The sequence below is a fragment of the Ambystoma mexicanum genome, chromosome 3q (genome assembly GCF_040938575.1).
Source record: "Ambystoma mexicanum isolate Mex_15411 chromosome 3q, UKY_AmexF1_1, whole genome shotgun sequence".
NCBI lineage: Eukaryota > Metazoa > Chordata > Amphibia > Caudata > Ambystomatidae > Ambystoma > Ambystoma mexicanum.
The window spans coordinates 47,903,576-47,917,970 of NC_090926.1; the positions used below are offsets into that span (position 1 = coordinate 47,903,576).

The 14,395-nt window shown below is 45.1% G+C and overlaps 1 protein-coding gene across 1 annotated transcript in view; it reads left to right on the forward strand.

The window, feature by feature from the left end:
- GGA1 (golgi associated, gamma adaptin ear containing, ARF binding protein 1) overlaps positions 1 to 14,395 on the forward strand; it is an 839,899-nt gene that overhangs the window by 102,870 nt on the left and 722,634 nt on the right. The window contains exon 4 of the mRNA XM_069653043.1: positions 143 to 241. Coding sequence (XP_069509144.1) covers positions 143 to 241 — 99 coding nt within the window. The remainder of the gene's footprint in view (positions 1 to 142; positions 242 to 14,395) is intronic.

Here is a 14,395-nt window from a genome sequence, read left to right on the forward strand (position 1 = left end):
AATGGAGGGTAGTTGGTTTTTTCTCTTGTATTTCTGAACTTTTTTTTGAGACTGCTCTTTGGGTTGTGCGAGTGAAGGTTTTCCAAGGCAGGGTGTGTTGATGTTCTGAGTTCTGAGCTTCTGTCTGTTGTATCTTCACTAGGTGCTGGAGACCTGTATGAAGAACTGTGGCAAGAGGTTCCACAACGAGGTCGGGAAGTTCCGCTTCCTCAACGAGCTGATCAAGGTGGTGTCACCAAAGGTGAGACTTTTGGGAGATAGGCGGTCCATTAATATGTCAGTGGAAGCAACAGGTACAAAGTTATATGTTAAGGATATTCATGAAAAATCCACTAGACTGACATGTCCTTTTACAGCTTCAGCACTTGCACATGCTAATCCTCTTTGCCTACTACTAATGGCATAGCCCTGACTGTGATTGTTCCTCTACTTTTTTAGTAAGTTATGTTGTAGCTGTGAAGTAGAACATCCTAGATTGCGCCTTCTAGTTAAAGGTCCTGAACATTTTGCTTTTTCCCTGACTGGTTACAGACCCCTTTTCTCGAATGATATTTAAATCGGGCTCCTTATTTGGGGATTTAATCTGTGATGTGTCCTTGAGAGGCCCTTGACCACTCTGGTTGCCCTGTGCAAGTCGTCCTGTAGTAGTTGTGACAAATTTGGTTAGTGGAAGAGATTACCTTGGGCGGATGGACTTAGATGTCCTCGCGTTGAAAAGCTATTATGAGGTTGGGCTAAACTTTGTCCCCTTTGTGTGAAAGGAAATCGCTGAAGTTGTATTTTTCATGGCGTCTTACTGCCTATCGAACATGTAGCCAGGATCAGATCTGGCCAGATACCTAATTGGTCCCTGGGATTCTTGTTTGGAATCAGCATCTGGATGTTTACCATGGAAAGTAGGAAGGTGGGGACGATCTAGATTGCTAGTGTAGTTTGTGTGTGCTTGAAATAGTTTTGTTTGACCTGGGGATCTTTCCCAATATATTTCTAACCTTGACAAGGCCAAACTGGAGAAGATTGTGAGGAAGCCTTACCTTTCGACTTGTCAAGGGCAGTCTGATGGCGAAGCTCTTCAGTGTCTGTAATTACCAGACTTCTCGCAAAACAGAGGAAACCTACAGATCATTGCTCCCTCTCCAGAATTCTCTCTTCCCATTAGAAGCCTTGCTCCTCATCCCATCATTGATCACTTATGAAGAGGCAGGATTACTGGAAGCACTGATGACCGGTAACAGATGGAGCCCAAGGTCTATTGTTACAGAAACAAACTACCACAAACTCATTTTGTTGGAACCTTGATGATTCCATGTCTTTAGGTACAATTTGACCCCTGGAAACTACAGCATCCACCCAGTACAGGAACTGTGCCAATTCCAAGGAGTATAAATTGTGCTCGTTTGTACCTGTCTGTTGGGGTGATTTATCTGTTTCATGCCAAATCCCCTCTCTTTGTGAGACCTCCAGCACGTTTTGCTGGACTTCTGGACTTTCTTCTTGTTCTCCTGAATGAGTAGTCTCTTTCCCCTCATGCATTATTTTTGCTCTGACCTTGGGAACCATGTTTATTGCGTTTTTACTTCAGTCATGCTTTCCTCAAGGCATCTGTGTTTCACCTTTACAGCATCCTATGTGCAGTGTTGCTGCAAGCCCTTTGGGCTCTCCTTTTGATGTTATTTTACATTCCTTAAGATCTACTGTTATCGAGGTTAGAGGGATACTTTTTTATCCTTCTTAGCTTTTCCTTTTGACAGATCAACACACACCACCCTATGTGGAGTGCTGAGGGGTTACTCAGTAGCCCCTTTCTCTTTGCTCTTATAACAATTCTATTATAGTAACAAGCATAGAAGTATGGCTGGCCGCAGTTGACGTGTTATAATGACTTTTGTGCTATTTTGCTTGCAGGCTGTATTCATAGCTGCGGCTATGCACAGAAGGGTCACCTTTGTTCCAACATGGCGGCTTCTTCCTTTTTTGGCCATTTCTTGTTTGGTTCTTTCTTGGTGCTTCTTCTACTGTTCTCGGCAAGGGAGGTCCTGGTTTTAAGTTTTGTCTATGGCAGGAACCCTTTGTGTAGCCCGCCGAGGCTCCAGTGTCTCTGTGAGGAGGGAAAGCATGGGAGGATCCCGAAACTCTATCCTTTGTCTTCTGGTGTGCCTGAAAGGAACTAGTTCCCACTGTGGGCAGGTGGCTATCATGATTGAACATCATCATCACGGGAGAGTGTGGGAACAGAAGATCCGAAGAAAACGACTAGAGATGCCTGCAGCCCCTTCCAACAACCACGAAGAGACCACTGCTATCCTGATCCCGTTTTGAAATTGACAAAGGAGCTCCAAAGAGGAGGACTCCTTCCCTTTCAGCTCGTGGAACCAACTAACCATAAGCCGACTTGCAAGACGAGCCATCCCCCAACGGGCTGTGACCTTCCTGGGATGCAAACTACTACCACCACCAGGGGTTCTCCAACCCTATTGCAGTGCATAGTCTTCTTGTGACCGAATCCTCTCTGAGCTTTGGTGGGCTCCAGTTGGACCTCCAGAGGCAAGATCCCCCCCCCCTCTTCAAAGTCTCCTCACCAGAGTGCAGGACAGAGGAATCAAGGGCGATTGACCAGACGGCAAATGTTCATCCTTGAAGCCTCTAAAAAGACGCCAAAACTGCAAACTGATGACAGAGTACAAAGCATCCTTTGCTGAGAGTCATTTCCCTCGACTGCTTCTGCAAAACCCCTTCCTGAGTCCTTCCTTTCGTTGCCACGGCCAAAGAACAGGAGACAGGGTCCACTGCTGTTGCACCGTGAAAGAATCCAGCTGCATCATCTTCATAACTCCTCAGGTACTGTGGGACACTGGGTAGGACTTAACTCAAGCCATTTTCTCGCTCCTGTGTTGCTGGGGTGCTGAATCTGGTGTCTGGATGTTCAGCCATACCGTTCACCCAGGCCTAATGCTTGTGCGCCTATAGGGAGCCTTTCCCAAGGTCCCTGAAAACGTTTTGACCCCGAAAAGCATCATACTTACTTGTAATTGAAGAATACTCTGCTGCTGTGCCTTAACCGTTTCCCCTCCAATCTGACTTTGAAGCACTCATAGATGTGGATGGACTGCTTAAGCCTTAAGGCCATTAAGAAGTATTACACGTCTTTGACAATATTGAACTGCTATTGCTGGTGCTGAATAACCCTTTTTATTCCTGCAACAGAACATTTTCTGAGTTACTATAACAAGCAATGTTACTTACCATTGAACTGTGTTCATGATCTGTATATTTCCCTACCATCGGTTTACTCCCCTGAAGTATTGCTTATGTTTTATATTGTGTTGATAAGTTGAAATAGTACTTAGCTGAATATAATGTTGTCTTGTGTATTTAAAATGAATGTCTATTTTACGATTACTAGAAGTGTGTAAGAGTTTCTTTCGGCCCATGTATTTGAGTTCACTGTATTTAGCTACTGATCACATCCTTCTATAAGCCTGGCTACTCTCCCATTCTACCAAACCTTTGGGTAGTATAGACCTGGGCCTGTATGTCAAGGGGTAGTTTTATAAAGTCTCACCTTTGGTAGACTTAAGGAAAACTCCCCTAACAATGCCCAAAAATATGTTCAAAGAAGATAATCATAATTTCCGAACCTTTTTGTGTTTGCCATCCCTATTGAATGTTGTGCGTTACTGTGAGGAATTTGACCATCGGCATGGTGGGTGTGTGCTCACCTGGTTTTGTAAAAATGTTTAATGAAATGGAATGATGGTAGACCAACCTCAGGAAAATGCTAACCCAAACACAACTTTCCTATGCTCACACCACGACAAATGCTTACTGTGCGCTCTGGGTGGACAATGCCTACAGACAGTCTGCCGTGTCATATTTAGTTGGAATGTGACAGCCAGAAGTGCACCATGTCATCTACAGGAAGGGGGAGGGCAACCTGATTGACTAACAAAAGCTCCATGGGTCTGCCCTGCTCTTTTGCTAGGCCCTGCAGCTGCTGGCAGTGATTAGCATACCAAAGAGGGTACTCCAAACAAGCCCACATTGGGCCTGGCTGCCGAGGTTAACAAAGGAGGCAGGAAACCCAATATAACTGTGTCAACCTGAAGCCAGCTCCCGCCCTAACTATCAATGACAGTGAGCTGTCATGCCTGGAGCTGTTTACAGGAGGCCACCCTGCTACCAGGACTCCATTCATAAGGTATGAGAATCTGGTCTTGCTGCAGCTTCAAGGGAGACGGCTGCTTTAACAGGGACCAGACAGGGAGAACTATTAACCAGAGAGACTCTATGAAAAAGAGACAGGAACATGGGTGGGACTTATTGTCACAAGGCAGTGAGACCAGAGCTCTTTCTGCTGAAAGAATGATTCTGCCATTTTGTTCTGGGGTACTCCTTGTTCCTGTTTTCACCCCTTTACCTTTCCTATTGCAAAGCACTCTGGTTATGAACTCATGAATACTGGAGGTTGTTGGTCGAGACCCCAGGATTGGTTCATTAAGGTACACCAATCATTGTGGGCCACTTGACTTTAAGAGGGCTGATCCCCCCTCTTTGGCAGACCATCTAAACACTTCACTTGAAGTAACAAAGAACAACTCTTGGACCCTGGCCGAAGGTGCAGTCCGCCTTGCGTCTTCCACCAGTGAAGGAAGGTCAGGGTATCCAAAGACGGAAGCAAGATCCCTCGAATCAACTTCTCACAGGGAACAAAGGGAGAAACAGAACTCGGACAGTCCAGCTGCTCCAGAGCCAGTACCCAGCTAGTACACCTTGTGCCCTGCTAAGCTCTCCAGCAAGCTTCCTGGATAGGAAGTGCCAGAAAGTCTCTCCTACATCCAAGGACAAGGCTGCTGCCTTCAACACACTCCTCAGCTTTGGGCAGTCGGCCTTAAAGGACGACACAAGCCAATTGAAGAAGCTGGTTAAAGTGCCTCGACAAGCACCTACCGCTGGCCACCTTTCAAGTTAGTTGAGTTCCTTGATCTGCAACCGATTGCAACACTGACTGTTGTAAAGCCGCTGTTGCTTAGACATCTGAGACGTCTTGACCAGTGCTTCAGAGCTGCCCGTCAGCACTGAGAACGCTTCCTGACCCAAAGTCGCCATGTAGGCCACCTGCAGCCGTTTGTACTGCCACCTGATACCCGCATTGACTCCCGTCTTGAACTCTTTCACAGAAGCTTGTAAAGTGTCCTGAAGCCGACCTACGGTCGAGCACCAAGAACATCTACAGCACAAGGTACATTGTGGTTCTGTCCCTCTGGTCCTTCCCAGAAGGGCCCTAGAGACATTTTAAGACCCATTGCTCCCTTTGGTGTAAGGCAAAGAAACATTAACAAACGGTTGTGATCATTAACCATACCGACTCCCCTCCTGTCATTATCCTTAGTACATTCCTTTTCCTCCTTTGAAACGGTCTGTCTGCTACATTCTTTATTTTGCAGTGTTGTTAGGCTGTCGGTTGTGATTAATAAAGTAGATATTTTTAATACAACAATGACTGGACACTACTTTTATCATTGGGTAATAATTGTATTTTCGCTGTGTTGCAACTAACCAACGATCCACAACCTTTCAGAGATCGGCCTGCCGTTCCATCCACGTTACCAAAATTGGACGATGAGGTTTATCATTTGCTTGTTTTTCCAATCTATTTGGATCCCTTCGGGTGTATTTGAGGTGTGGGGTTGGTTGATTGGCTGAGAAACCGATTTTCATCCCTGGACCATTGGTACCCTGGAAGTTGATTTGTCAGTTTCACTGTGCAACTCTTGCCATTATTGTGTTTTCCTTTGCTCAGTCAGGTCTACCACTAGTTAAATCTCAAGAAATGCAATCAAACAACAAGTAATATGAATAAAGATTGTTTTTAATAATAGTTTTGCCCTTGGTTGAGTTCTTTTTTAAGGTCTTTTTTGAGGAGGGCGTCTTCGTAGCTACCTGTGCCCGATATTCTGCAGGTGTTTATTGCACAGTGTCGTAGAGAAGAGGTTGCCCTCACACTAGGGATTTTTTGAGGTACAGAAAGAGTAGATTTAAAAGCACATGTTATGATTGATACAGCATGTGAATACTATGATGGCAAGTGGAAACATATCAAATTTATTTTGTCCTATGTCATCCATTATAAGTGGTAAAAAAGTGCTGGTGGTACAACCTGTTCCTAATCAGGGGCACCACCGGCAAGATAAAGTAAACGACTTTCTTCAGGGCCAGAAAAATGAGGAGCAGGTAAATCTTTACCGGCTGCTCCAATGTGAATCACAAGTAGGCTGCTTAGAGTAGTTGAAGTGCCCCACCTGTAGAGGGAGGGGAAAGGGGTTGGGGGCAGGGGGTTTGGGTAGAGCAGGGAGACAGAAAATACTGGTTAAGAATTGTCTTGTGTGCGGTAGTAGTACATAAGGGAGTCACAGAGGGAACAGTACTAGGGTTCTTCCCGCTTCTATACAATCTAAAGGGAAGAGGCAACCTCGCCTGCAATTTTTGTAAAGAGTTGGACGCTGTTAGTTGGGCGTTTCAACAGAGGACCTGGGAGGTTAGAGAAAGAAATTAAAACTAACTCTCTCCACTAGGCAAACACTTAAGCTACTTGGTTATTTTAGAAGTTATTTCAAAGATTTATCAGTGCTTATTCAAGGTTAGTATGTCAAAAAGGCATTGCTAACGTAGTGTCCAAAATCGAGGCGAAATCCTGAGTGGATGATAAGTGCATACATATTTGAATGTCGATGTGCGTAAAAACTATTGCTAGTTCCGACATTTTAGAGCCAAAAATCTGTTTGAGCAAAGCTGAACTCTCAAAACAAATATAGTTGGCAAAATTAGCAAAAATGGCTCACCGCGCCATGGAGGGTAAATGCATCTTCCTTCTTAGGCAGGCGCCGGCTGTGAGTCATGCGGTTGCCTGGTGGGGAACAATATAGATGTAGTGTCTTAATAATGATTGAATAAATTGTTCTTACTTGAACGTTGTTTCAGATAGTCTTGTGGGATTGCCGTTACATGTGTTTTTTATTTCTTGGTTAATCAGCACCAAAGAGGGGCTGGGTAGCCAATTCGGTGCCGGGTTTGGCGCGTAATCCGTTGTCAGGGTTTTCACGAAGCGCTGATTAACCAAGAAATAAAAACATTTAACGAAATAATCTCGACCATGAATATAAACCACTCGCACAACTGCGACCCTATGGACTAACTTATCCAACCAGCGCCCACATTGATCCACGGATTTGTCATCCCCACAAATCTTTGAACCAATCGGGAACCCTGGAGTTGGTCCCCAGATAAACCAGGATCTAGGCTGCAGGTAGATTCTGAAACAAGCAAATAGGAGGTGCGCAGGGGAGAGGGAGTCCCGACACCGATAACTCCAACCAACAAAAACTTTGTTTCAGATAGTCGTTTGCTATGGGAGCGCTAACAGCGTGCTTACCTTTCAGCCTGGCTCTGCAGCGCATGTCGGGGGTGTGAAGCGAGGAGCTGCAGCCTTGCGGTATGGAACGCGGAAGCTGCTGACTCAGGGTTAGGGTTTGTTTGAGCTGTTGCCCGGCAACCGTGACGTGGAGGCATTCCAGTCCGGTGCCTGGGCGCGCCATTTTAGAAGGGAAAAGGGGGCCCTCTTCCTGTTGCATGGGTGAAGGCTTGGAGATGTGGGGGGATATCGCTCAAACCAAAAATGCCTTTAATGTAACAAGAACATGAAAAGTATAACATGCTAAATGGGCGAAAAGCATGTTGTGTATATCTATACAAGAAGACCATACGTGTTCTCCCAGTACCCAGTTGCATTATGGTCATTGTAGTATGTCTGAGCTGGTCATCAATGAAATTAAATTAGCAAGATGCGCTCAGTGTGAAAAATACTTCTACAAATCCACTTCTTGATGTCCACCCAGAGGCAAAAGACACAAGGATAAAAAAGCAGCAGGAATCAATCGGAGAGTTACAGAAACTCAGAGCATTGCTGAAAACAAAAACGCCAAGGCATGTTTTGTATATGTAGTTATACGCATATTCCCAAATACCCAGGTGAATTCTGGGTGTTGTAGTGCTTATAGAGTGGTAATGGACAGCATAAACAACATAGTCATCATGGAGTTGGCGAAAGAAAGCCCAGTGTGGAAAAATCGACAGCCAATTTTTAGTTATTTGCAGCAAACTGTGACAAGGCAAAAAACACTTTGTAAATGGGCAGACAAGATCAATGTCCAACCTGTCCTAAGAACTCGGGTGACACAAGGCTAGTTAGGCAAATTGGTCCAGACAAGATGGTCATAAAGAACTGTGTCAGATAATTGGAGACAAATGGAATATCACAAAAACATTGCATAGTACATTCTAGTATTCACAGGGTCACTAGGGTCTGCCAACTTGTGGCTCATTAAGGCCCTCTTTATCTGTTTTTTAATCTAAAAATCCATAGTTGTTCTCTCCTATTAAGGAGGTTGTGTATGTTGCCGCCTCGCTTAGGTATCTTGATTTTTTTCAAGGATGGTCCAGGTAAAGTCATTCGGACCGTGGTGTTCCTTGATGAAATGTTCCATCATGGGTGCAGTTGTTTTTTGGTTCGGATACAAAATCTGTGCTCTGCCAGTCTGGTTTTGTTTGCTCTTGTCATGCCAATGTATTTCTTGGCACTTGGTTAACGGGTAATTAAGTATACAACATTTTTGCTATTGCAATTCGTGAATGATTTTTGTGTCCACAGATAGTTCCACCCAATGTCTATTGTTGTCGTTCTTGTAGTGTTTGCACATGCATTGCAGTTCCCACAGGGGGTATGGCCCATGGGTACAGTTTGGTCCCATAGTGTATTAGGTTCGGGCTCAGGGAGTTCTCTGTAGGTGTGTATCGGGGAGTTGCGTAAGTTCTTTCTTCTTTTTATCGCAAAACATGGTATTTCTAGATTCTGTACGCCTACGTTCAAGAGGGGCCAGAGTCTAAGCTTTTATTTTTTGATGTTGTTCACCAGTGGTGAGAAACTTAAAACTGCCTTAATAGTATCTTTTTGATCTTGTCGTTTGGGATGTTGTTCCCAAGAAATGTCTCTTGGGATATTTTTGGCCCTCTTGCGGGCTTATTTTATGGTAAGTTTTGAATTCTAAGAGTTCAACTTCAACAAAAAGGTAGCCAAACTGAAAAAAGACTTGGTGAACTTTTCACATGAAAAGGTTTACCCTTACACAACAGATACATACTATGAGATCAAAACCAAAGCGCATCTAACACAGGCCAGCATTTCAACCAATACAATAGAAAACGGATCCAAAACAACCGTCCAACAGCTGGACATTTTCAAGCGGCAGCTCAAGTGCAGCAATACAAATTCAGCTAGCACAAGCAGTTCGTCGAGCAACCTGGCCAAGCGAATGGTAGGGTTCTCTGCACCTCCTTTTTTCACAGGGGCCAAGGCAAAGGGAGAAACAAGGGGAGAGGACAATGGCCACCGCAAGGACAGAATTACTCATCTCATGTAACACGCAGCAAAGGACGAGGTTGGACACCAGGACCTCTACAACCACAAATCTAAGACCCAGGGGCAGGACGTACCCCGAACCTGAGACACCAACCTCATTAGTACTCAACCTCTCGAAATGCATACTTGATCAAGACCAACTAAATCTCCTTGAGAAAGGCCTTTCTTTTGTTCCAACCGTACAGCACGATCCCTTCCAAACCAGGATTGAAATAGCCCAACTGGTCAGAAAAATCAGGTTGAAACAATTTTTTTGCGACCAGCCCAAATACAAAGAAAAATCTGCAACAAATTTAAGAGGGAAATCAACATTCTACCCACCGCCCAATGGTATAACTCCGGAATCAATCACATTTGAGAAGGCCCTGATTAAGAAACTTGAAGATCTGGAGAAAAATCAAATACAGGGATAAAACAACTTCTCTAAAAAAAAAAAAAGATAAAACGGCATTGAAGGAACTTACCAACAACAATGAAATAACCATCAAACAGGCCGATAAAGGTGGAGCCACGGTAATCATGGACATAGCAGATTACAGACAGATGGTCATAACCCTCCTGGGGGATCGTTCAAGCTATAGACAACTCGGCAAAGACCCCACAGAAGACATAAGGCTACTCATACCCATCCTGGAAGAAGCCATTGCGGAAGGTATCATTAGTCCCAAGGAATATGAATTCCTTAACCCCAAGGCACCGGTCAGACCGGCATTTTATGCCCTCCCGAAGATTCACAAAGGAATCACCCCACCCCCTCCAAGACCAATAGTATCCGGGATCGGATCTATTTTGGAACCCCTATGTGAATTTGTAGACTTTTTCCTCAGACCCACGATGGGGAAAATGAAATCCTACTTAAGACACCACGGCGGTACTCAACCTTCTCTCAAGAACCGATCCTTTGATCCTAACAACCAGCTCCTGGTGACTCTAGACATGAAGTCCCTCTAAACAAAAATCCCACAGCTAGCCACACTACAGGTTGTGGATAGAGTCCTAAGAACAACCAACCCACCTATCAACACACCGATCGGTCTCATGCAGCTCGTTGAGATCGCCCTCACTAAAAATTAATTTCTCCACCTTCTATGAGCAAATTTCAGGTACGGCCATGGGGGCCACCTTTGCACCAACCCAGGCCAACCTCTGTGTGGCAGAATTTGGGACAAGAGTAATCTATAACACCAGCAACCCCTGGGCCCCTCATATCGACCTATGGGCCCGATACATGTCATGGCCATAGCCCCTGGCCATGGCACTCGGGGCTTCTGGGCTGCATTACAGTGTCCCTGCATGGCCCCAAGGGCCCAATCATGCCCCCCCCCCCAAGACTCCTGGAGTCAGTCCTGGCGCCTTCGGCACCAGGCTCATATGGCAGAAGGAGGAGCTGGAGCTCTCCATAGAAATGGAACAACATGGCTGCCCCCACATCCAGAACTGAACCATGCGCTCTAGCATCTAGGGTGTAGTCAGGCCTGAAGGCAGCTGGGATACCTGCAGACTATTTTAGCCACGCCCGAGCTGCAGAACACGCTTCGCGTTGCTCTGCACTCGCAGCGTGATGTTCACCATGATCTGTCCTCTGCATTCCAGGCCTGCTCCTGCAACAGAAGAACACCACCATTAGTCATCCTTACCTGCTAGTTAATCCAGATCCTGTCGATCGCTCCAGTGTCCCCTCGGAAGCTCGTCCTCTCTTGGAAGCCGCAACCTGGAGGAGGAAAAAGAAAGCTAGCATTGTTAAGCGTTCGCATCCCTCATTCAAACATCATTCGGAAGCACGCTTACCTGAGTGGAACTCGCTGTTGGTTTATTCCCGTGCCGGCCTCCATCAACCTGCAAGAGAAAGGCAACACGGGTTAGCTCTCATACTTACTTGTCAGCGGTCCAGACAACATCTACTCATCGTTCCGCATCCTCCCGGCTGCTCACCATCCAGAACATCACGGCGGCCTGCAAGAAAATAATAACACAGGTTAGCAAAACAGCAAAAGCACACATAGCGCTGCACTCCGCACATTCACTTACCATCTCGAGCACAGCCCCCTCAACCAGCTCGACGTCTTCATCATCCCTTCCGCACCTAAGAGAGGAGGAGTACATTAACAGGGGCATTTACAATTACTGACAAATTACCAGGAACAATAGACTTAACTGAAGAACTGAGTCGCAGCAGGTCTGGACTCTCGGCCCGTGCCAGTGAAGCAACTTGGGTATGAAGCGCCCCATACACGACGCACACCTGCACAGAACTACAGGACGGAGAGCGCATCTTATCGAAATCCAAGGTGAGGAACGCTTTAAGGGGGTCGTTGGGTTCACAAGGGTGGTGGGCCCAGAGAGGAAGCGATTGTGTGCTAAACCAGAACTCCTGTATTCCAGACTAGATCCTCAGCAGAACGAGAACCCGGGGGAGGCGAATCCATGTCGGGAGCAGTCCAACCAGATCGGGTGGCATCCCTGTGGATACCAGGTGAGCGTTACAATACATCGACGATGTCATCATGATTTTTAGAGGAAACAAGGAAGACCTAAAGGCCTTTATGAACTGGCTCAACTCCCAAAGTCAACATTTTGAACTTTACTGAAGTACACAGCAAGTCATCGATCCATTTCTTGGACCTTAACATAGTCCTAAGAAGCGGGGAAAGGCCAACGCTGGTATACAATAAACCATCTGACAGCAATTCCCTATTGACTTTTGTAAGTTACCATCCAAGCAGTTTGAGGAATAACCTCCCATTTGGCCAATATCTAAGATACCGGAGGAATTGCTCCAGTCTCACTGATTACGAGACCCAATCAGGACTTCTGGCCAGACTCCCTGATACACACCTACAGAGAACTCCCTGAGCCCGAATCTTATATACTATGGCACCAAACTGTACCCATGGGCCATAGCCCCTGGGCGAACTGCAATGCATGTGCAAACACTACAAGAACGACAACAATAGACATTGGGTGGAACTATCCGTGGACACAAATTCATTCACGAATTGCAATAGCAAAAACGTTGTATACTTAATTACCTGCCCGTGCGCCAAGAAATACATTGGCATGACCAGAGCAATCAAAACCAGACTGGCAGAGCACAGATCTTGTATCCGAACCAAAAAAACAACTGCAACCATGGTGGAACATTTCATCAAGGAACACCACGGTCTGACTGACTTTACCTGGACCATTCTTGAAAAAATCAAGATACCTAAGCTAGGCGGCAACATACACAACCTCCTTTATAGGAGAGAACTACTATCAATGTTTAGATTAAAAACAGATAAAGAGGGCCCTAATGAGCCCACAAGTTGGCAGACCCTAGCGACCCTGTGAATACTAGAATGTACTATGCAATTTTTTTGTGATATCCATTTGTCTCCAATTATCTGACACAGTTCATTATGACCATCTTGTCTGGACCAATTTGCCTAACTATCCTTGTGTCCCCCGAGTTCTTAGCGAAAAACTATAAGTTGGATCAGAGAAACGGGTTAACTCTGGCAGAATTTAGAACATATCATCTTTTATTTAAATAGTTTTATTACAAAAATATATCATTAATTACATAAGAATTCTAAAAAAATCAACAATTCATCATCTTTCATACCTTCATACAATCCCCATTCTGACATATCTATCTAAAAAAACATCAAGTGATACCCAATGCTTAATTTTTAGTAGAACATCTATTATTGCTGTTTGTTAACATTTTTCAGCAATGACCCAGTCCATAGTTTCAAGTGTCATTGTATAACTGGTATGATGTTTGACCAGATATCGTATTTCTAGAGAAAAGCGTCGACACGTGTTTCGGTCAGAGACCTTCTTCAGGACGTTGGGCAGGAGGACACTTCTCCGCCCTATTATATACTTGTATGGGCCAAAGTTCAATCTAAAAAAAATAAGAAAAACCAGAATGTCAACCCTATTTCTTTTTAGAGGTGACGCATTAGTGTCACATTTGTGTCAAAATTAAATCGAGACACTCGCCTTACTCACCCCCAAGAAGCAATTCCTAGGATCGTGAGAAAGGACCCACGGGATTAATCCTCCACTGGTCTTGGTATTTATATCGAGCCTGTGGAATCAACACATACCAAAAACACACTTAATATTTATTCCATGAGATCTATAACTATACAACTGTCAAGCTAAGAATGATATATAAAAAGGCCACTTACACCTATCTGGTGGCACAAGGAGCAACTCGTGCGAGGTCTGCACGGTTCTGTGAGTCGGACGTGCACTGGTGTATTGCAAGCACTAAATCCTCACTGGACCCATCAACAACTGCAATAAAATTAGAAATATACGGATTAGCCCCCGTAAATCACACGGTGTCACTTTGTTTTCTAATATATGGTCACCATCGTGCTGGACTCATCTGTTGTCAACATTAAACTCGGAATACCGATGCTCTAGCCTTCTTTCACAAGCTGCTTACCCCCGTGAGACCATCATACTCGAAGTGCCATCACTGACAACATCTCAGCCTACTGGTAAACTATACCACACTCATATAAATAACATGAGCTACATGTTGTTTTTAACACTACGTATGCCCTCGCCATACTGCCATCGTTTAAGTCATGCCTATTATCGCACATACTTCTTACCTCAGTCCAGTCAATCGACAACCATAAACAGGAGAACCACTGTTCCGGACGGCGTTCAATTCGCGCGTAACTGCCGACTCAATCGGAAGCAATGGACATAGAAAAGGGGACCAGCTAATATCCTCATGAATAGACACAAAAAAGGGACTCTCTCCGGGCAAACCACTAGTGTCACGCAACCAGACTGTGTATCCAAAACGTGGGTAATCAATGGGTACGTATATCCACTCATTTAAGAAAAATGAACGCTTCATGGTTCTGTGTCTCGAACCCCATGCCCGGCTGATCAACAATAGTCGATCATGTCCGG